Below are 24,429 nucleotides of genomic sequence, written 5' to 3'. Positions count from 1 at the left end.
TCTGTCACAGAGATCATTTAAGGGTTGAGAGAGATTATTTATAGGGTTGATACACTAGTTAGAAAATATCGGAAAAGCTTTTCAAAGCTGTGCTTACAGATGCTATTCCAAAGGATTGCATCTTAACTTTTGAGCTTTGTGCTGTTGAAATGAATGTACATAAAACCAGCACCCACACTTCTTGTTTAAGACACTTGATGCTGCTGTGAATGAAGTTGTTGTTAATAGAGAAAAATGCTATGTATTTTAAAAAATTATTTTAAAAACTATCTGTACTTAGAATCCTCCCACACATACTTTTGCTGTGTAAGTACAATTCTGCAAGAAGAACTGTCAAAATGTATCATTCCTTGTAATACAGAAAATTTTATCAATTAAGTTAATGATTGTAAGTAGTAGCATTGATTAATATAATAGTTTGATATATTATTGGCGGTTTGGTGCCTAATGTAAAGCACGACTGCAGAATGCTTTTTGAACAAAAGCCCATTAAATTGATTGCCCATCAGAATGAAAATGTTCCAACCTGTCTTCATTCACTTATGCTGTTACTTGAGACAGTTATAAAATAGTATTACGCTGCCAAATAAGCTCTTGTGTTTCTCTTAAGGAAAGTGGGAATTTCTTACTGATATTGGTGTACCATGTGTTTAGATTATAAAAATTTGAAGAATTGAATGTTAATTCAGTTATTGGGGGCAAGGAAAAAAATATCAGTTTGAGTGGTGTGTGTATATATACAGTGCTGTATATATAGCTATATATAACCTACAGATAGCCTTTTGTCTGTAGATATGCATAGAAATAACGTTTTAATAAACTTCAGAGGTATTTCAGAGTATAAGCAATATTTTTTGTATTGCAGTAGCAAAAGGTTTTGATTTTCTACTTTTGGTTCATAGTTACCTTAGTTGACTGATTATTTATTTTACAAAACACTATTCTGAATTCCAAATCCTTATTTATTTTTTTTCTTCTTACCAAAATGAAGGGATTTTTTTTCCTAAAATATTTACTGAGGAGTTAATGTCTATTGTTTCTTATTCACAGCCAAGATGAAGAAGAACAGGATGGTTTCCCAGAAGTACAAACCTCCCCACCTCCTTCCCCGTTCCTTTCTGCCATATTGGCAGCTTTCCAGCCGGTGCCGTACGATGACGAAGAGCAGGCCTGGCGCTGCCACGTCAATCAGATGCTGTCAGATACAGATGGCTCTTGTGCTGTCTATACATTTCACGTCTTCTCGAGGTTGTTTCAGGTCAGTGAATTTTCAGCGTGTGGTTGCTTGCCTGACATCCTTTCCTCCTGCTTTCAAAACTATTCTTCCTCTCCATAACTTCAAAAACCACAAGATTATGGTAGTAAGAATCCTTAGGAAGCAAATCAAAGGCGTACAAAAAAACCCACATTCCTAAAAAAATGTTATATGGTCATACACTATTTTCTTCATGGGATCTCTGCTGTATTCATTGTCAGGAGTGATTCTACTCGGGGAGAAAAAAAAATCAAGCCCCCAAAAAACCCAGTTCAGTGTTTCTTGTAAGCTCTTCATTCATGTTGTGTCCCTTCTTTTATTTTCTGAACATCACCTGGGTTCTCTGCTGATTACAGAATTAATGAGTTCCTCCTGGGTTTTCTGTGGGATAGGTTATTATGGGATCGCAGCATGACAACACTAATGTATTTATCTGGCATCTGTCTTGTGAGAAAAGGATTTTTTTCTGCAGAGAAGTAATTGAAACACCAGGAGATCCAATAAAGCTGGAGGTTTCAAATGCTTCTCTTTAAGTATATTTACCTCAGATCCGGTATCCAACACAAAATACCTATGGCTTAATTTTTCTGTATCCCTCCTTCCCAGTATTTAGGGGATGGGTTTTTTACATTTTCAAAGTGGCACCACCTGGACATACGTTATTCTTTGCAAGTTCTTATGGGATAGGAAAAGCACAGTTTTTATTTACAGGCAGTGTGTCAAGTGAGCTAAGAGCAAATTCAATACTACAGACCAAGACCTTATGACTCCAACCCTTTATTATGTCTCCAATATTAATTTTGCCTGCTGTTTGCTATATCATAGTAAATTTAATAATAAATTAGGGGATGGGTTTTTTACATTTTCAAAGTAGTATCACCTGGACATATGTTATTCTTTGCAAGTTCTTATGGGATAGGAAAAGCACAGTTTTTATTTACAGGCAGTGTGTCAAGTGAGCTAAGAGCAAATTCAATACTACAGACCAAGACCTTATGACTCCAATTCTTTCTTATGTCTCCAATATTAATTTTGCCTGCTGTTTTGCTATATCATAGTAAATTTCATAATAAATTTCTCAGTGAAAGCCTCCCTTTGTTTTAGCACACTACCACACATTTTATCCTATTGTGTGTGGGCAGGGTTGGGGTTAGTACCGTGAAGTAATTTATATGTGAAGAATTCATACTCTGCTTTATAACTTGTTTGTGCACCTATACCCATTTTCCATTTTTAGTTGAACTAAATATTTTGCCACAGTGCTGTGAAATTCCTGTCATTGGATTTAGATTTTTGTCTTTTAGCTTCATCTAGGCATCAGGGGTTTAGTTTCTCTGTCATACAAATTTAGATTTTTGTCTTTTAGCTTCATCTAGATATCAGGGGTTTACTTTCTCTGTCATAATACCAAAGCTTAGCTGCAGTTGCTTTTCACACATTCATTTCCTGAAAGTGGTAAATGGTAAAACGGGAGTTCATTTTCTTTTGACAAAAATATATGCTGTCATGATGGAAATTTGCCCTGAGATTCTTAATCTAAAAATCCAGAGGAGGGAGGGGTAGTAAAATACAATGTAAAATAAATGTTTTTCTGATTTAATTTCTAGACCATTCAAAGAAAGTTTGTATCTATAACAAATGATTCGGTCAGCTTTCTTGGTGAAAGTCTACAGCGCATTGGAACAAAATTTAAAAGTTCTCTGGAAGTGATGATGTTATGTTCAGAATGTCCAACAGTCTTCGTGGATGCAGAAACGGTAAAAATCTCATAAACTTACACATTGAACTATCAGTCTGCTTAAACATTTTATGTAATGATGTTTTAACATTTGGAAAATAGCAATGCTTGGGAAGAATTTTAAAAGGTTTGAATAAAGTATGTTAATCACATTTTTTCCTTTTAAAAGGTTGCTCTCTAATGTCACTAATTGAAATATCTGGGATGTAAAAAAAGAAAAAAAAGATGCTTTTTATAATTGAAATCAGAAAGGAATTAAGATGTTAGGTGGCTGCTGTGCATCATAAACATTTGAAAACACAAATGAGAAATGCATTTTCTCCAAAAATAACCTCCAGCTGTAACAGTGAACAGAGGGGGAACTTATTGATACTGGCTATCACTTAAATTCCCTTGCTGTTCTTTACCTTCCCTATTGTTTCATATTTATTCTATATTCTTTGCACAGAGAAGAAGGAAAACTGCTTATCTAGGATCAACTTTGCCTTTTTAAACTGTATTGTTTATGTATATATTCAGTGATGCATGAGAAAAACATTCTAGCTACAAATATACAATGAAGGCTTTGCATTGTTTGTTGTTATGCAAGTTGAAATCTTGGGTTACAATAAATAATAATGTGAGAAGTCAATTCAATGTTCAGCAACAGTCAAAAACAAAAAGCTATGCTAGAAGATGAGATTCCTGAAAGAAATAGCCCTGGATAGAATTGTTGATTGTGCAGAACAGCATGTTGACAGAGGCTAAGAAAACATTCTGGGGCAAGTGGATCACCACCCGCTTGCCCTGTTTTGCCCTTCCTTAAGCAACTGCTTAGACATTGTCAGGTGGGGCACAGAGATAGATGGACCTTCGGCCTTGACCTAGTGTGAGACTCTTCTCCTGACCTGTTTTTTTCCCTTGGTGCTGAGGGGCAGCTCTGTCTTACACTCTCACTGTAGAATAAAAAGCACAATACTGATAGTAAATTTCAAGGGAGATCATGTGTAATCTTCTTTAGCTCAACTTAGGCCACTTCAAAAGCAGTAGAAATTAGCCAAAAGAAGAAATTTGTTTGGGATAAGAAGTGACAAGAAGAGTTACTGTAGTGTCTACCTAGAACAACATGTGTTTTAGAAAATAAATGTGTGTGTGTGTACATATATATAAAAGCAAATATGAAAAAGGAATAATAAACATAACATATGCACAACAGTATACAAATTTGTGTGTATGTGCATATGTATGCACAGAGATGCGTTAGCGTTGTTACATTGGCAAATACTGTGTAGATAAGTCTTTCCTCTCCAGATATTTAATTGAAATGGACCTACTTGTTTGTTGGATTACTTCTTACTAAGAAAGAATGAGTGGCTAATGCAAAATAACATTCATGCTCAAATATGTGGTTACGTGATGCCTACTCATGAGTACAAGATTGGCATTTGATTCAAATTTGGCCTTTGATTCATTCAGAAAGTAGTTCTCAGGAGAAAGGAGCCCCTTTACATCACAGCGCGGGTTCACAAGTGATTCACTATCTACTGCTGACACAAGATACCCACTGACTTGATTCCACTTGGATGTTATTGCATACATGGAGTGCAGAGTGGCATCGTGCCACAGAGCCCTGACTTCATTCCTGATTATGTGGACATAGAAGTTGGAAGTGGTGGTGTCTTAATGTGGTGGTAGAATAATAATCTTGATGCACCTGGAGAAACACATAAGCACCCCTGTGACTCCTCGTGCCACAGTTTTGTGATCCCAGTCTTGTGCTTGCACTTTGAAGCTGACCAAGAGGTACCAGGTAGCACGGGTTGGAGAAAAGTAGAGAGCTGTTAATGTGTGCAAGGGAGGAGACGTCATGTTAGAGGCACGATTATTACAGAAAGTCACAGGAGAAGGATTAATAAGAAAAACCTAAGTGGAAATAAAACTGCAGGGAGAAATGGTGCGGAGCAAAGCTGAGGTAGCAGCCATTGAGGAAGACAGAGGTTTTGAAACTATGTAGAAAAAGCCAAAGTCATAAACAATAGGGAAAATCCTTCAAATATCCAACACTTTCTGCTTTTTTTCCTTTTTTCCTGCTGGTAGCTGTATATATATCAAATATTCTTCTTTTTGAAGGATCTAAAAATCCCTTTGAAATCTCTCTTTCAGATGTTAACAAGGTACTGCCCTTCTTATTTTGGAATCAAAACTGTTCAGTGATTTAACTGCTACAGCTACATGTGTTAGTTTACTAACTCAAAGGTGTCACAAATTATCTGTACCCAACTAATTCTAATTTGATTGCTTTTCCAAATATGGACTTGGAATTTAATATTATATAATTTAGATATTATACTATATGGATTGTAGTCAGATGTTACATGCCTATAGAGGTGATTGCTTTTATCTTTCAGCTATTGTCTTGTGGCCTGCTAGAGACATTGAAGTTCAGTGTTCTAGAGCTCCAAGAACACTTGGATACCTATAATGTCAAAAGAGAGGCAGCAGAACAGGTGAGTCTCTTCCATTTCAAAACAAAAAATATTAGAAACCTACTCACGAAGAAAATGTTGTGGGTCCTTATCTCTCAACACAGGTATCTAAAAGCTAACTGTGGGGAAAAAAATCCTGAAAGAAAATCCTATTTCCTTTTCTTACTACTATTCTATATGTGTAATCTGAAGCTGAGGTTTTTCTTATATGTAATTCCATTTTTGTTGCACATACTTATGAAATTGACTTTGAATATATAACATTGCCCAAATGCACTAGCATTGGGGAAAGCACATTCCTAATTTTAAAATCCTCTTTTAAAAATATCCAAATATTTTAAACATGAATATCAATAAATCATGGTCCTTTTTCTCTCTATTAACGTTCTGGTTTATTAGACTAGAAGGGTGGGATTCACCTCCAGATTAAGACATTAATAGATAACTATCTATATGTGAATTAAGTGCTTTAACACCCATAATATTCAAGGATCGAGTCAATAAAAGAAATCAAGAAAGCAATACGTTTTACCCTCGTTGCTCAGCTGAATAGGTCTTCAGACTTCTTTTTGTTGACTGGATCTCCATTGACTGTAATGGGGGCTTAAACAGCTGCATCATAAACAGACACATAAATTCAGATGTCTCATCCTGCAACTGGATCCCACTGAGGCTGTTGTTTATAGCAGTTATTTAGGATAATACAGTTTAATTTTCAAGTTATACGTTAGTGGTTATATCCTTTTTTTGCAAAGGAGCACAAAGTTTAGAAGTTGAAACTTTCTGTGGCAAGGGTCTGTATATTTGTTATTGGGAACCTTTGTATGAAGTTTAGGAAGGAAGGTAGTACCTTCAGAGAACTGAAACAGGTAAGATTTCCATTTCAAGAGCCAAATAAAACATGAATCTACAATCAATTTTGCAGGTAGAGGGAGAGAGAATATACGGGGCTTTTGTGGTAGAGAGAAAATGATTCCTAGGAAAACTAAACATACATCTGAAGCAACTTTTTTCTCATCTCAGCAGCCTGTGAGGCCGTGGCAAGGGCTGTAAAAGCAAGTTTGGGTGATGCAAAACAGAAACAGAACTCAAGCCATGACTGACATCTTGGCAGAGCTGTGTTTTGCAGCACAAGTGGCTCCATGTTTCTTGATTGTGTTGAGTTTATTAGGAAATGATGGCCTCTGCCTTCCAGAGATTGCTGACAGCTCATCTTGAATAGAATAGACATCCGCTTTTTTGTGGAAAGGATTTTGAAACAAGTGCAGTTTCCTCAAAACCGATGCTAAAGTATGCCACACAGCACTGTTAATGGAGAGAAACTTTCTAGGATCCAAACCAGCATTACTAGAAAAGTGTTGCTGCATTTTTTGCCTTGCTCTGTGGTAATAACAATTTGTAAACTAACTCATGAGGTCTAATATAATGAGCTATGTTTTGCCATTTAGGCTTAATCAGAAATGAAGTGCTCATCTAATGACTAAGATTACTCGATGTCAGACATTAAACATAACAATCTCCAGTGCATAAGGCTGCTGTCATCACTTCTATGAGAAAATAATGTATTTTAGTTCTCATTTTAGAGAGCACCACTGAGGCACAGAGAGGCTAATGGATTTGCCCCAGGGTCAGAGGCAAGTTAAAGAGGAACTCGTGCATGTGTATTTAGAAACATCGAGGAATTCTTGGTAAATAAACTCCTCGTTTAGCCTGCAGTTTATCATAGCAATAACAAATGGTTATTGTTTGGTTGATTTGTCAAAGTGTGATGAGTTAAAATTGTGACTCTTTCAGGTGGCCATGAATTCACTTGATGTATTTTTAGCTAATTTTGCACTGCTGCATATCATACCGACATAAATCCGTGCTGGATATTAAGACCTTGTTTGCATTTTATTTTACTTGATGAAAGAGTATGGAAATCAGTTAGATGGCCTCTGTCATTATATCATAATGAAAAAGTGTTGTTTTTCTCTAGTGCTGCTGTCAAAAGGGTGTCCAGTAACATGTTTCTGTACTTGGGCTGTCTTCTGCCACAGGTTTTGTGAGTGACTGGAGCAAGAAAGAGGTTCACAGGATGAAAGGAATTGTTCTGAAATAACTGAGAGCATTTTGACAGGGTTTTATTTTGATTTAATCATTTATAAATGGAAAGAAGCAGTACTGAGGAGAAAGAAATTTGTAGCTTTGTCCAATTATTTCTGACTTTTGATAGCATGTCATTTAGCTAAATCAGTGCGTTATTTTAGTATTTATTTAGCATGTTAATTTAGAAGTAGTAACTAATTGTCTCAGATAATGTATTTTTTATAAAAGCATTTCTTCAGCTGTTGGTGTTCAGTTTTGGGGTTTTTTGTTTTGTTTGTTTGATGCGTATTATATAGTATATTTAGACTAAGAATCTTCCAAAGCTACTTCTCAGATATGTTTTATTTGTTTTCTTACTCTGTCCTGTTAAACAGGATGTAGGGAGTGATGGAAGGAGACTTCCTCAAGTCAAATCTGAGTTTCTGTTATTGCAGGCAATTGTGCTATGTATCCTATTGAATCTAAAAGTATTAAGGCAAAACACATAATGGGATTATTGCAGATCCTTGCTTTTTTCATAGGAACATGCAGAAAAATGATCCAACTAAGTTGGTTGGGCTATTGCATAATAAAGTAATATAAATTAACAGATATTTTCGTAAATACAATTTGCATGTTAATCTGATATCCTCTAGAATCAACTATGGGAAAATTCTGTATGTTAACTTTAATGAAAAATCATTGTTGCAACTTTACCCTAATAGATGATGCTTGTCAGTGCTGTGTGTTGTACTGGCACTCATATGAATCAAATTTAAAAAGTAAGAGGCTTGGGCTGCAGTTTCTCGAAACTTTGTGGGAGCTATATGGGGAAAACATAAATAGACGTTGAGGAACTCGTGCATGTGTATTTAGAAACATCGAGGAATTCTTGGTAAATAAACTCCTCGTTTAGCCTGCAGTTTATCATAGCAATAACAAATGGTTATTGTTTGGTTGATTTGTCAAAGTGTGATGAGTTAAAATTGTGACTCTTTCAGGTGGCCATGAATTCACTTGATGTATTTTTAGCTAATTTTGCACTGCTGCATATCATACCGACATAAATCCGTGCTGGATATTAAGACCTTGTTTGCATTTTATTTTACTTGATGAAAGAGTATGGAAATCAGTTAGATGGCCTCTGTCATTATATCATAATGAAAAAGTGTTGTTTTTCTCTAGTGCTGCTGTCAAAAGGGTGTCCAGTAACATGTTTCTGTACTTGGGCTGTCTTCTGCCACAGGTTTTGTGAGTGACTGGAGCAAGAAAGAGGTTCACAGGATGAAAGGAATTGTTCTGAAATAACTGAGAGCATTTTGACAGGGTTTTATTTTGATTTAATCATTTATAAATGGAAAGAAGCAGTACTGAGGAGAAAGAAATTTGTAGCTTTGTCCAATTATTTCTGACTTTTGATAGCATGTCATTTAGCTAAATCAGTGCGTTATTTTAGTATTTATTTAGCATGTTAATTTAGAAGTAGTAACTAATTGTCTCAGATAATGTATTTTTTATAAAAGCATTTCTTCAGCTGTTGGTGTTCAGTTTTTGGGTTTTTTGTTTTGTTTGTTTGATGCGTATTATATAGTATATTTAGACTAAGAATCTTCCAAAGCTACTTCTCAGATATGTTTTATTTGTTTTCTTACTCTGTCCTGTTAAACAGGATGTAGGGAGTGATGGAAGGAGACTTCCTCAAGTCAAATCTGAGTTTCTGTTATTGCAGGCAATTGTGCTATGTATCCTATTGAATCTAAAAGTATTAAGGCAAAACACATAATGGGATTATTGCAGATCCTTGCTTTTTTCATAGGAACATGCAGAAAAATGATCCAACTAAGTTGGTTGGGCTATTGCATAATAAAGTAATATAAATTAACAGATATTTTCGTAAATACAATTTGCATGTTAATCTGATATCCTCTAGAATCAACTATGGGAAAATTCTGTATGTTAACTTTAATGAAAAATCATTGTTGCAACTTTACCCTAATAGATGATGCTTGTCAGTGCTGTGTGTTGTACTGGCACTCATATGAATCAAATTTAAAAAGTAAGAGGCTTGGGCTGCAGTTTCTCGAAACTTTGTGGGAGCTATATGGGGAAAACATAAATAGACGTTCAGGAAATGTATAAAGGAGATTATTTTGTCACACAATCTACTGCTGTTCCCAGAGAGAAAATTTAGATCATTCTACCATGTTGAACATCTATGGTGTAAAAAATGTTTAGCAAATTAATTTTGTCACCTTTTTGGAGCTACTGTTCTATCTCCTTGCAAGGAAACTGCTTCAACTTCATGTGTGTATTAGGGACAAAGATACTATATCGGTTAAATGTAGTAGAAAATAGAAAGTTATATGTATATCATGACATTTCTAGGCACACCCTTTATACGGGCTGATTTTAAGATTTTTAAAAGATCTTGAAAGGGCAGCATGTGAAAGTAAATACTAGCTTCCCAATTGTTGATGCTGTTTGTTCCAGTGCAAACCTATTCCATTGTTACCGACGGATGCTGTCAGATAAGAAGAAAAATGAGATTTGCTGTGTACTTTGGTATCCATGTCACTAATTGAAACTGACACCGCGGTGTTTAGAGAATTCCATTTCTCCTTTTGATAAGCACACAGGCCCAGTTAATTCACTAAGTAACCTTTATTAAATTGAGCAGATGGGAAATCACATTTTTCTTTTGCTTGCATCAGACAAAGGTTAGAAAAAGGTCACTAAGATTTCTTGTGAGACTGAAGATATCAAGCACACAGTATGCTAAATTATTCTTCCTTGGATGTATAGAGCCTCTTCTAAATTTCAGAAGATAATCTGTGCTTTATCTCAACATGACGCAGTCCCTTTTCAGTAATACCCGAATTACCTCATGCTTGCAGTTGTTTGTGCTGTACAGAAAATAATGCTGGGCACTGTGTCGATGAGGTGATCAGGTCGTATTGTCCAATAAGAGCATATTTGAGTCTCCAAATGCTTTATATTAACGCTTTTAAATTTGCATGGTTGGTTAAAGCTAGAAGAGGAGGTTACCCACTGAAATTGTAAACTTGTCTGCTATAGGAACTGGGGTTAAATACAGCCCTGTATTCAGGAAAGGGAGTGGAATCTGCATGTTTGCGTTGTGTCATCTCCCTGCCTTGTATGAACTGGGGGTGATGCTGAACTCCCATTGAAGAAATTATTTTCTTTCCATTCAGTAAACCTGCACTTGCATCTAGTTACACAGGAGAGCTCAGTTTCCTTCTGTTTCTGAAGCAGTCCCAAGAAACAGAACAGACTCACTCTTACTCTCCAGTTGGAATTAGTGCTATATTTTTAAATGCTGAGAAATCATGTTAGTGTAAACCTTGTGCAGCAAGTAAAGAGAGAATAGAATCTCATTTAACGAAAGGGATTTTTCTGCCTCCACCCTCCCACACATCTCACTATAACTGAACCCAAATTCAATCACAGTTAATATTTATGCTGGTGTACTAGCCCCATCTGGGGTAATGAGGGCTACAGGAAATTTACAACGGAAGGAACACAATAAAGTGTGATATATTGGAATGGAAGCCATTAGTGGAAACAACATTGGTAAACAGTTGATTTCGTATCACAATTACTTACGTAGTCTGAGAACGTGCAAGACCTGATGAAGTGCTTTACGTGCTTTTAGCACAGTCTTCAGTTTGCTCTGTTTCAGACGATGTTGAATCTTGTTTCTTTTTATTTTGCAGTGGCTGGAAGACTGCAAAAGAACATTTGGTACTGATGACGGTATTCATGGCACTAACACGGATGCCCAGGTAGGTGTATGTCATTTCTGAGCCTCTGGATATGAGATTAAAAAACATCTTTGTATCTGTTGCACAAAATTTCCAATATTTGCGGAGAGATTAAAAATGTATGAAAAGCTTTTCATTTTGGTTATCGTCGTATCTTTTGGAAACTCAGATTCTTATGAAGTAGTGGTCTAATAAAAAGGGCTCTTTTTAATAAAAGTTGGCAACCCGTCTTGGGTTCTAGACTTAATAACACTGAGTAGATAAGCAGACTAGATACCATCTATGTACCAGCAAGTCTGCTTTTCTGCAGCTGTTTCTAGAAGAAAAAAGATTAGCGTTTTACTTACATGCTCAGATAAAATGTCTAGCCAAAAACCTTTACTGAATTTAATATAATTAGTACTATGTAAACACATGTGACCTTTTGGAGCCTCTATTTGGGTGGGAAGGAATGGGGAGTAAAGTAGCAGTATGGCAAAAATCTCATTAAACATTCCTGTCAAAATATCATCTAACAACAATAGGTGTAACCCGTTAATATTAGTTCAATATTTTGTATGTATTTGCCTGGCAGTCATCCATGTTTAATATTACTAATTGCTGTAGTAAGTGATAGCTTCTCCCCAAGCATACTAGGACTCTTTTTTTTTTTAAAACAATAGCTGCATAATATTGACACTGCAGATAAAAAACCAAATCCAAAATCTATCATTAGTAGGTACAAGGAACCTGCCATCTAGAATCCTGTAATAAAAACTGAAAAGTGTAAGAAAGTAGAATTGCAGGCACCAGATGAACTTACCTTTTCACAATTACATTTTGACAAAAATCCCAAATCCAAGCTGAAAAAGGAGGTATTTTATTCCTTCAGTCGAACTCAATTCATTGATGCACTTGGTCATGTTTCTGCTGCTGAAAATGTGTTCAGCAACACAAATGTCTGCTGTGTGCATGGACTATTTATTTTTTTATACAGTTTTCAACTGCTCTTATATTTGTATTTTTTTTATTCAATCACAAAATGCCCCTGAATTTTTAGAGTAGTGAAAAGTGTGATAATGTACTGTTGAATTTTTATATTGCAATGAAGTTGCATATTTAAATTTTTTTTCCTGTAGATAAGCATAGGTAATAAAGCAAAATAATTTGCTGCCATTTGCAAGGATTTTTGCTTTGCCTATGAATACAACATTTAATGTATTCGACACTTGGTTTACATCTGCATATGCTGACTGGTACGCGTTTAGAAATATGTAACAACTTCTATCATTACAATACAGTAAATGTTCTGTATATTAATAACAAAGCAGTATTTATGTAATTTGGTCCCTATTCTTTAGAATGCTGTTTATAGACACCAAGAAGCTGTTTTAACATTTAACTGTTAGAACATAACCCTTTTTATCATGAAGGTAAACGATACAGTTCCCAGTGTATCTCTAGGGAAACTAAGAAATGGAGGAGGCCACATGCAGCCTTTCATTTCACTTGTAGGGAGAGAATCCAGGATTCCGAGTGAGGCAGCTTTGTCTGTTCTTTCCCATTTCTGCAGGGTTTGAAGGTGGAGTCTGTGGCCATTCCACATTGATTATTTGTGGGGACCTGTTTCAATTTTGGTTTTGACTCCTAGCCGGCAAGGCACGCTGGCAATTTTTTATTTATGTGCTCCTTGCACTTGCAGGCTCAGTTAATATCATTTTAATATACAGTATCCATTGAGAAGGCAGAGTCCTGTTATCCTGCTTCATAAATGGACATCATTTACAGAAGTTCTAAATTTATTTACAGAAGCTTATAGTGAGTTGAAGGAGATTCAGTAGTTACCGAGTGTAAGATCATTACTTCAAAAAGTCCTTGTAAATGGAGCGTGGGGCTGACAAGTCTGTCCAGTCAACCAGTTACATATTTTTAGCATTAAGTGTTGTCTTGCTTAGGAAAACACAGCTGCTTCATTCAACAGATATTTTTCATTCATTAACACAAATAAGATTTTCTCGCTCATTTTTAGCACTGTGGTCGATAGAGCTAAGGAACAGCGAGATGAATTCTGTTCTGGCTCGTTCATTGCCAGCAGACTTGCAAGTAAACCTAATTATTGGATTTTGGTTATTAGTACTTACACGCAAGCCTGAAAGAATGCATCTGGGCTCTGGCTAGACTGTTAGTACAGGACTGGCAGGTAGAAAAATCAGATTGTTTCTCAAGTGAGTAAGTATGTGAAAGACACTGAAGCAGAACAAAGCCATTTTTAAAGGAACACTCTCCTGAATGTGTAGAATAGCTGTCAAGGTGTGATTTGGGGGAGAGGGATTATTTATGGCTTACAGTAATAACGAGACTTGGCCTAAAGAACATCGGAACTTAATGACTAAAAATATTAAATATTCAACTCAGCCATTCCTCAAAGTATGATTCTCTGTGCTTCATAGAATTCTTATGGACTTTGGCAGTTCAAGATCTTATCTCTTCACAGTGATTCTGCTTATAAAATAATTGTGCTGTGTATATGATAGCACAGAGTACAGAACAAAAACATGCAACATTTGTAGTCTGTTAAGCACATAGTGAGTAACTTCTGCACATCATATAAAACTGTGTGCTTAGCAAAGCTCAGCTGCTTCTGCCTGGGGAGTCAAACATCAGGTGCATCTTCAGGTGTTTGCTATGACCATGGTATTTGCTTAAATGCCATCCATACACTTAGCCCTGTACAAAGCACAGAAGTCAAGTTCCTGTCCCTAGTCTCACAAATACGTTTTCTGATGATTTCTCTCCCTATCCCTCTTTTCCAAACATTTTTCTGAAATAACTTGTACAAACCAAGTGCGATTAAATTACAGAAAACTCACAAATGAGGTGTTGAGAATTGAGTTTAGCAAAATCAATTTTCTAAACAGATTCAGAATCCAAATTAACATTACATCTCAAATTTTAAAAGGCAGTCTTTTTGCTTAAACTGCAGTGGTACAGAACAAGTAAGAAGCATTGTACAGATGTTCAGACCTAAGTGCCCTTGGTTTTGATTTCCTTAAATTTGCATACCTTTAAGACTACACAATGTATAAAGGCCATACAGGGTTGTGAGGGGAGTATGTTACTCATGTTGGGGGACAACAAAGCCAGCGCTATCTGTCATTAATTATAGCAGCAAGTAATTTCATTTCAAATTCAGTGTGTTAATTTTTTCCATTCATGGTATATTTGGAGCATGTTACTTGTGTTTCTTCTTCCATTTTACCTGGGACATCTTTTACCCTAATTAAAATTATTTCCTACACTAATTCTTGATCTTTTTTTCTTTCTTTGTATTTTTGTGACCTGCTCATCTTCTTGCTTAGCAAATGGAAATTCTAGCAGTAAGTGATGGTTCTTGATTTATCAAATACTTAACCATGCCAGTCACCAAACTGGCCTCCATCTGTCTCGTCCGTTTGTGACATAGTGATGTCTTGTCATAGACTATTACAAAAATGCTGTGTGCTTCAATTTTGCATCATCTAACCCATTGAACTGTTGGTCCTTTGTAGATAATAGGATCCTGTAGTTAGTAGAACGTTATAGAAGATTATTCCATTAGCTTTTATGTCTGTATGTAAAGCAGCATTAACACTGTCTGCACTTTGACTAGTGTTTTAGACACATAAAAATGGAAGCAAGAGAGTGCATAAGCTAATGCTGCTGCTTCATTTCCTGAAGAATATATCACGTGGTATTTTCTAAAATAGAATCAGAGCTACCTTTTATAAAGGAAACATTATTCTTGCCTCCAAGAACGGAATTCTTCTCCTCTTAGTCCATCAGGCAGTTCTAAGCTAAGGGCCAGGTTATATACTGTGCTTACATATTTATATTAATGGTTATGAAAGATTCCATACTTACAGACCACAACTGCTTATTTTGGATCTTGAATTTAAAACAGTAAAATACCAACAATAAAAGTAAGTGATCTATGAATCTCTGTCTTGGAATATTCTTGGAACATTTCAAAATGCCTTTTGAATCACTTCACATCCCACCCCATCCCCCTTCTTGGAAATGTAACTTTTTGTTAAAAAGTAAACTTTAAACCTGTGTGAGAGAGGCTACCTGTAAATCTAGAACTGAACAAAGCTTTCATCTGCTTTTCACTAGCTTCCTGCTACGTTAGCTTCTAAATCTTTTCGGCATTTTCTTCAGTAACCAAATAACTACTTTTAATTTTTCATGTTCAACATTGAAGTTGTCATTTATTGTCTCTTGTATTGGAAAGTAGATGTTTTGCGATTTCCTGAATATAATAATGTTGTTCACGTTTGTAGGAGCTGGAGTTGTGTCGGAGGCTGTACAAGTTGCATTTCCAGTTGCTGCTTCTGTTCCAAGCCTATTGCAAACTCATCAGCCAAGTAAAAACAATCAAAAAAGAAGCAGAGGTAATGAAAACCATGCCATTTAGCTGCTAATTGTTGACATTTTAAAACCAAACCATTTCAAATACATTTTGATAACATTTTCATCAGTGGAACATCTTTTTAGAAACTGAAGGAGGGTACCAGCTGTTTTATAGCCAATTAATAAAAAATTTAAGTAGAGCTTGTAAGAATTTTCTGAGATGTTCAATTATCAGTGTTGATTTTTGTACAGCTTGAAAGCTCTTGAATAGACAGGAATGCAGGGAGTCCACTGATGAGGGTTTTAAATATTTCAGTAGCGCTCCTGGTGTATTCTAATCAAGCTACAATCAAGGCACATCACTTCCAATCAACAGAGTCTGGGATGAAGCCCCTTTCCATCACCCCAGTGTTCCCTATCACAAACACCATCGCTTGATACCAGCAGATATATATAACTGTGTCACTTCAGCCACCGCTCCGTTACTCCCCAACCTCAGTCCCCATCCTAAGTGCAGTTAGTAACGTGTTCTAGACATCTTGTGCCTGATTTTCAGTTGTACTTACTTCAGAAGTAAAACATGTCCTTCAGCTGTGCACTTTTGGTACGTATGTGATGTTAATTGAGTTAATCTGAATGCATTATGCTACTAATAATATCTTCTGAAAGTTCTCCCCTGGGTCTGTAATGCAATAAACAGGGGGAGCAGGAAAAAAAATAATAGCCCTGGTCTTGCTTGATACAGTAAAGAGGAAAATCTTGGAGTTTTGAGTATTGTAGGAAAAAGTGATGCATGTTCCTCACTTAGATTTCCAGATTTTTGTAGAAGCTGCAAATAAGTGAGTTCATTTCTGTCTGGACAATGTTGTGGAAGGTGAGCATCGCACCAGTCCCACTTCTTGCCTAAGTTAGTCAGATGTAGAATCATATTCTGTGCAATGGTCTTGTTCTTTACTCATAAGCCAAAGACAGCAGTGTATACACTGGCTGCACAACAGTTACTCTGCTGGGTTACCAGTCCTCCAGATTTTTTTCTTTGTATTTAAGTTGTCTTTATAACAACACAGTCGCTACTGTACTTTTCCAAAGTGTTTAATTCTTCTTGTCAGTTTAGTTGTTATTAGATGATGTGGGGAGAAAATAAATTTATTTTTTGAAACAAATCTTAAAAGAACTGAGATTGAAGCTTCATCTGGGGAGAGCCCAAATACCTGACATGAATGCTTGGGCCATTAAATTAATTGTATACTTAAGCAATGGCAGCAAGTATTTGGATGTACTTTTTCTGCCTCTCATTTAGGATTGCAAAGAGGAGGGAAAACGAGTATTTGGATGTACTTTTTCTGCCTCTCATATAGGATTGCAAAGAAGAGGAAGAACATAAGTCTGACCTGCTGAAAGTTAATTTGACTGAAAAGACATTTAAACTAGAAAAGATAACTCTCGTATTTGTTTCAGGTCATAAACATGTCTGAAGAACTTGCTGTCTTGGAGAGCTGTCTGAAAGAGGCTGAGGCTGCGTCTGACAGTGGTATCGAAGAAATTGAAATTGCAGAGGCTTCCCAAGCCAGCACGGAAACGGCCATTCACTCTCTCATTGAAACCCTGAGAAACAAGGAGTTTGTGTCAGCTGTAGCACAGGTCAAGGCTTTCAGGTAAGTGCTTAAGGATTGCTTTCAGACCTAAGTTTGCTAATGGGCATTTTTAATTTAAAGGTAGGGATAGGCACTATTCCAGGTTTCGGTCAAGGCTTTCAGGTAAGTGCTTAAGGATTGCTTTCAGGCCTAAGTTTGCTACTGGGCATTTTTAATTTAAAGACAGGGATAGGCACTATTCCAGGTTTTTTTCAGCTCTTGCTAGATCTCCTTAGTGAAAAGGACAAACCCTGCTGCTTCATTACAGCTGGTTCATACACATTTTGCAATTATATAAAGAAGTCATTCTAGTAGTACTTTTCTTTAGAATTTAACTATCAATCAGGACTATGGAAGAAAGATCTCTCTTGCATTTCCCGATGTCTTCTGTTCAAACGTCTGTTTAAAGAACAAGAATATTTAAACATTTAATATTTTTTTTAATGTTTAAATCCAAATTGTGTGTTCACAGGTCTATCTGGCCCCACGACATCTTTGGCAGTTCTGAAGATGATCCAGTTCAAACGTTGCTGCACATATATTTCCGTCATCAGACGCTTGGTCAAACTGGTAGCTTCGCGGTAGTAGGCTCCAACCAAGACATGTCTGAGGCCAGCTCAAAGCTGATGGAACTTAATCTAGAAATTCGGGAGTCTCTACGCATGGTGCAATCCTATCAGCTTCTAGGGAAAATCAAACCAGGAATTAATCTTGTGAGCACTGGATTCTGAACAGCTGTCAGAAAAGAACTGATGATGAAGACGCTTCAGACTATTCCTGAGCACCTTTCATGGAAAAAAAAAAAAAAAGAAAAAAACAAAACCTCCAGCAATCCTGACAACCGACACAGTTAATTCACAGCAAGAAATTGTTTCATCAAAAGTCAAAAATCCGAGAATTGAACGTCTTACTTGACTGCTCTTTCTACACAGTAGCTGTGTGGCAGTAGTATTTTTTTATTACATTTCTGTATAAAAACTACATGAAAGGAAAAGGGCTTAAATGTAATGCATACATATGCATTATTTTCTGTTGTAACATAACTATAAATGGTGTTTGCAGTAACAGCCTCTAAAGGTTAAATCAATATTGCAGGTGGGATGAGGCTAAAATCAAGGCTGGTTTATTTTGGCTGAAGACCTGCAAGGCTTCCTGGCTTTCCAGCTGTTGTAGATCTAATCATCAATCTAATACCCAGTGAGACACTTTGTCATGAAGAATGTGTGGTCAAACATGAGCGGGATGACTTACGACTGCAAAAACCGTTGACTTCTCAATGTTTTATTTGCTTCTGGTGTCTGTAACAAGGAAATGATGTGTGTGAGTTAGAGTGTATGGCTATGTGACAGTTGTTTTTTGAAGGTATGGATGATTGTTAAATAAGGTCTCAGAGCATGCTTAAAAGAGCTGCAAGATTATTTTTGAAGAAATTTTATTTTATTAGATCTAATCCTCATAGTGTGTAAATGTTAGGACATTTAATAATATTTTAAACTGGGATTTCCCAGTGTTTCTAAAAGAAATAATATATCTGTTAACTTTATTGGAATGCTGCTCAGTTCTCTGATCAGTGCTTATGTTACAAATAATGATAACAACTAACCAAAAAAGTAGCTGCCTGCAGAGACTTTAAAATGTATATTAAAGATATATGCTGCCCATCAGCAATTCTCATTAGAAGTTAACTTATTTTATTCTGTATATATTCTAGAAACTGTATAGTGCAAAACCAGTATTTTTCTTGTAAATTTGTGCAATGCACTGTTAAGACAGTAGGTGTATAAAGCTATGAGGGGAAGGGGGGGGGTTCTCCCTATCGGTAGTCACATATTTTACTTGCAGTCTGAGTAGTCTGCAGGGTTCAAGGAGTTTGAATGCACGTATATGCATCTTCATGACTCAACTTAAGCCTAAGGAATTGGGACTATATTAAAAAAAAAAAAAAAGACAAAAAAAAAAAATACTGACTACCAAAACATGCAAACAGGCAATATACTCATAGTTCAGTGTCAAAGTCTGTAGCATAAAACTGGATTCTGTTGAAACCAATAGCATTTTGTAAAAAAAACAAAACAAAAAACAGAAAAAAAAAAAATGAAGACAAGGAAAAAAAAAACAAAAACAGAAAAAAAGAATGTAGTCCCATGATTCCTGTGATTTGAAAGGAACACCCAGTATTTTTATATACATCTCTTACCCACTGTGATTTTTTTTAATGGGCTCTAATTCCAGAGTTTAGAATGTAGAATTGAAATTCTTAGCTCTGCCTTTTTGGGGAAATTGGACCCCACTAGAAATGTAATTATGCTGAACTGCATTAATTGAAGGCACTGTGCACGCTGTTGGACTGCTGACAGTAGTTATTGTTATCCTAACAAGCTCTGTAACTGGTCAAGGCACATCCATAATCACTGTATTTTTTTTCCCTGTCCCTGATAAAATTGAATTATTTTGATGGTTTTGTGGTACTGTAGATGGTGTTCTTAATTATTTAATAAGTATTTACGGGGGATGGGTAGTTTTATTTAGTGGCGCATTACACTTTTATTTACATCATCTTTTACCAGCTTTTTTTGTAAAAATAAAGACATTGTATCTGTCATTTTGTGTATTTTTACAAGCTAGAGTTTAAATACTTTAGCTAGACAGCCGAAACACTGACAATGGAGGCCTGGGTGCCCTGAAATTGTGGGTTTTTTCCTTTTATGCCCTATCAATGCAACAGCATTTTCCAAGGCATCTTCTGAAGCTGTTAAAGGATTTCTCATGCAACTCATACCTGAATTTATATACATAATTCCTTATGTTATACATCTTCCTCCATTTACAATGATTAGTGGAAACACCCAGTGGAGCGGAATCATGCGTTTGATATTGCTTTAACTTTGTGAAGCTTTTCCAAAATTACTCATTCGACTGCTGCGTAAGCTGTCACCCCGCGTTACCTGGTGCCAGGTCTGTGCCAAACCTGAAGCTTTGGTGAAGCTCTCTAGAAACAAGTGAGACATCAGACATCTTCTCTAAGCTGCAGCAAATGCAGGGCTGGCTGAGCTAACGCATGCAAACGAATCTTCTTTATAAAAAAGCTGTGCAGGGCAAGTTCAAGATATCTTTGAAGAACTGGCAGCACAAAGGCTGTTCTTTCTGCTTTGCCTAATCCCAGAAGTCAGTCACAGAGGTGACGAGCAGCTCTCCTTCCTTCTGCTGAGTCTAAGGACCAGCACCCACCATAAGCAGCGGATGCTGTCAAGGACATGACAGAGCAGTGAAGTGGAAAAGGATGCAGAACTGTCCTTGGGCATCAAGCAGTAAAAGCACTGAATATATTTATGTAAGAGGAATGACATCTAGAGCTCCTGCAGAACCAAGTCATGCGTTTGATATTGCTTTAACTTTGTGAAGCTTTTCCAAAATTACTCATTCGACTGCTGCGTAAGCTGTCACCCCGCGTTACCTGGTGCCAGGTCTGTGCCAAACCTGAAGCTTTGGTGAAGCTCTCTAGAAACAAGTGAGACATCAGACATCTTCTCTAAGCTGCAGCAAATGCAGGGCTGGCTGAGCTAACGCATGCAAACGAATCTTCTTTATAAAAAAGCTGTGCAGGGCAAGTTCAAGATATCTTTGAAGAACTGGCAGCACAGAGGCTGTTCCTTTCTGCTTTGCCTAATCCCAGAAGTGACGAGCAGCTCTCCTTCCTTCTGCTGAGTCTAGGAACCAGCACCCACCATAAGCAGCAGATGCTGTCAAGGACATGACAGAGCAGTGAAGTGGAAAAGGATGCAGAACTGTCCTTGGGCATCAAGCAGTAAAAGCACTGAATATATTTACGTAAGAGGAATGACATCTAGAGCTCCTGCAGAACCAAGGGATGCTGCAGGATGAAGGAAAGCTTGTCCAGTAGTGCTCATCATTGCACACTACTCCAAGCCTCAAAACCTCACAGTAGCTGATGAAGGCAGGAGTGCCTCCTTGCTGCTGTTACCTGCTGCTTGGAGCCTTCATCTCATTTGGGCCAGCTGCTGCTGAATCACTCCATGCAGTTCAGAGGGGCCAGGCCTGCTCTACACCATCACAACGGAAGCAACTCCTGCTTTGACTGTAGTTACACCACTCCTCCAAGGCTCAAAACCTCACAGTAGCTGATGAAGGCAGGATTGGCTCCTTGCTGCTGTTACCTGCTGCTTGGAGCCTTCATCAACTGCTCGTTTGGGCCAGCTGCTGCTGAATCACTCCATGCAGTTCAGAGGGGCCAGGCCTGCTCTACACCATCACAACGGAAGCAACTCCTGCTTTGACTGTAGTTGGTGGGGATGACGACTCTAAGCTGTACCAAATTTTACTGCAATAATTTTGTAGGAGTCACCATACCCTCTGAGCAGTGCTCGTGAGGACATCTGTGTGAGTAGGAAGCACTCAACTGCTCCTATTGCAATGTGACTTCATACTGACATGGCACTGAGATTAACTTCTCAAACTCATTACCAAGGTGCACAGACTCATCACACTCATTGCATCCATCAGGAACAGGCTACAGCTGTTAGGACAAGGAACATTACCAAGGTGCACAGACTCATCACACTCTCATTGCATCCATCAGAAACAGGCTACAGCTCTTAGGACGAGGAAGGCAAACAGAAGAACACAGTGAAGAACTTACTTGGAGGGAAACAGGCTTGGAAAATAAAAAGAAATCCCAGATCACAGGTGCAACTGCAAGCTGAGGCAGACTATGGGTAGATGGCTGCAGAGGGGACCTCAACTGCGCTCCTCCTCAAGCTGGAGACTGGCTGCTTCTCATTACTGAAAGGTGAGTGCAAGGCACACGCATCTACAACAGAAAATTGCTCAACTCCAGTTGCACTTTGCAAGTTTAACAGGGCAAGGATAGAACTTACTGTGACATTCTGAGTAAATCAAGGGATAGTTCCTTCTATTGTGATACAGGGGAAAATGCTGCAGGTGGAAGCATGAAATAACACCGTACCCCATCCTGGGGGTGGGAGGTTTATGTGTTCCCAGGATGCTTCATGCTGCTATAATAATGAATGGAGCAAGACTAAATAAAATTACTTGGCAATAAATTGGCACTGAGGCATTAAGCCTTAGTTACTGCAGCAAATTCAAGGGGCATGTTGAAATAAAGGGGGAATCTACAGCAAGATGAGTTAAGCCAACGGCATTAACACTCACTGCCCCTCTCAATGGACAGCTGTTGGCACAAAGGAGAACGTTTGCCCACCCTGCCATACACTAGCCTCCATTGAGAGATGCAAGACCACCTTTAACTGAAGCTGTTAAACAGACAGGTTCCCCCTTTAATCTTCAACAGAGTTGTCTCGAGAAAGCTGGGTACAGGTGTAGGTATCAGTCTTCCCAACTAGAAGCTACCCCAAGAGTTCTGCAAAAGGCTTTGTGCACCATTCTGTGCAATTTCAAAATCAACAGCTTTATTAGCATTCTCAGAAAAGTATGTTTTCCTCCAAGTTTATGCAACTCCTTGGCTACAGGGTAGACTAGTGGGGTGTAGGTTTTACTGGCTTGTGAGTCTGCTCAGATGGTGATGCTGTAGAACCAGAGTCAGCTTGTAGCGCTTTGCTGAAGCACGGTGTCCCTGCAGAGGCCATTGCCACTGACAGCACCAGTAGGCCTCAGACAGTGTCACCGGGGAGTCACCACACTGGTTCTCCCTTTACTACCATACACCAGAAGTACAATTCCCAGTTGCAAACCCAACCCCAGAAGGGTGTGAGAATTTGATCCTTCCCTGATGGCAGACACCTAAACCATAACTAGATGAAGCTCTTCAAGCGTAAGCCACTGAGGGCACAGCTCTTGTGCTTCTCCTGCAGGTACAAGAGGAAGCCAGGCAGATGCAGTATCATGTTTTGAGCTGTTGAAGTGTCACTTGGTAACCTTGTGAAAGTAAAGATGAGCAACTAATTTAGCAAAAGACTATCACAGCAGTGACTCCCTTCCCCAGCAGTTTGTGAGAACTGACCCTGAAAATGCATTAGCCACAAGCTTTCTTTGGCTTTACAAGACCAGAACACCAATTTAGCTAAATGCAGACCAGCTGTGCCAGTAGAAGTGACCTAGGTTTTACACAGCATTTCTCAATCATTTTCTAGTGATGAGGAACAGGTGCAGGAGGCTTTCTACATGCTAAGTGTGCACAGTAAGTGAATGCTTTTAGGTGTTTTGTTCAGGAGCAAGGCTCTGCTACCTACTGTAGATGCAAATTCAATGTTGAATTTAAGTGTATGATGAGTTCAATAGTAGGAGCAGTGACAGATATCCTATCCCACCTGAGATTCTACAAGGTCTGGAGTCAGTTGCTGCCAAGACCATCACTGAACTACAAAATATTATTTGCAGGCTCTTCCCCTTTGCAAGTTACAGGGGTTGCAATGTGCGCCCTCTGAGCTGGGCACAAACCCACCCGAGCACGGGAGCGTGCTTTGCAGTACTTTTATTCACTTGCTTTCCCAGCTACACCTCACTGAGTAACTTCCAACACTAACAACAACAACAAAAAAAATTCTGCTCGACTTGCAGCTTTCTAGAAGAGCCCTAAACGAAAGCAAAACCCCCAAAATCCCAACCCACTCAGATGATGTATTTGAAACTGAAGGTGCTATCGCAGGAGAGGCGTTTCCCTTTGCACCTCCCACAGAGGTCCTGCCGGTGGGGCCTCTTGGGATCCACGTGGCGCATCTTCACGGGGCAGGTGCACCTCGTCTGCTTGCAGCTCTGGGAGGGGAGAAGGCGGCCGCGTCGGGTCGGTGGCCCCGAGCGTCCCGGGGGCGGCCCGGAGCGGGGCTGAGGAGGTTCCTTACCTGGCAGGTGATGTCCTCCACGCGGTACGGGTTGTAGGACTTCTGGCAGGTCCGGCAGAACTGCCGAAAATAGACCTGGGGGGGCGGGAGAGGGTGGGATGAGCGGTGGGGCTTGGACGGGACGGGCCGAGCCGGGCGTGGTGGAGCCCCCCATACCTTGTTGGTGCCCTGGACGCACCAGACGTAGGCACTCTCCCAGCGGATGTTGCAGTCCTTGCAGTGGTAGTACCCGTACTTCTGCTCCAGGAACTGCCGGCGACAACCGTTACTCGACGGGGCGGGTT

At 38.3% G+C, this 24,429-nt stretch overlaps 2 protein-coding genes across 2 annotated transcripts in view; one reads left to right on the top strand and one right to left on the bottom strand.

Moving 5' to 3' along the window:
• Positions 1-19,764, top strand: part of FRYL (FRY like transcription coactivator) — a 162,065-nt gene extending 142,301 nt beyond the window's left edge. Inside the window, exons 56-62 of the mRNA XM_014945555.1 lie at positions 2,863-3,012; positions 5,381-5,479; positions 11,260-11,328; positions 14,646-14,663; positions 15,606-15,716; positions 17,134-17,330; positions 17,782-19,764. Of these exons, the coding sequence (XP_014801041.1) occupies positions 2,863-3,012; positions 5,381-5,479; positions 11,260-11,328; positions 14,646-14,663; positions 15,606-15,716; positions 17,134-17,330; positions 17,782-18,040 (903 nt within the window). The 3' untranslated portion in view covers positions 18,041-19,764. The remainder of the gene's footprint in view (positions 1-2,862; positions 3,013-5,380; positions 5,480-11,259; positions 11,329-14,645; positions 14,664-15,605; positions 15,717-17,133; positions 17,331-17,781) is intronic.
• Positions 19,765-23,686: 3,922 nt separating this feature from the next.
• Positions 23,687-24,429, bottom strand: part of ZAR1 (zygote arrest 1) — a 2,591-nt gene continuing 1,848 nt past the window's right edge. Inside the window, exons 3-5 of the mRNA XM_014945498.1 lie at positions 24,302-24,413; positions 24,146-24,220; positions 23,687-24,059 (exon numbers count right to left, since the gene is read on the bottom strand). Coding sequence (XP_014800984.1) covers positions 23,916-24,059; positions 24,146-24,220; positions 24,302-24,413 — 331 coding nt within the window. The 3' untranslated portion in view covers positions 23,687-23,915. The remainder of the gene's footprint in view (positions 24,060-24,145; positions 24,221-24,301; positions 24,414-24,429) is intronic.

Source organism: Calidris pugnax, unplaced genomic scaffold (assembly GCF_001431845.1).
Source record: "Calidris pugnax isolate Ruff unplaced genomic scaffold, ASM143184v1 scaffold58, whole genome shotgun sequence".
In the NCBI taxonomy this organism is placed as follows: domain Eukaryota; kingdom Metazoa; phylum Chordata; class Aves; order Charadriiformes; family Scolopacidae; genus Calidris; species Calidris pugnax.
This window is presented reverse-complemented; position numbering and strand designations above follow the sequence as displayed.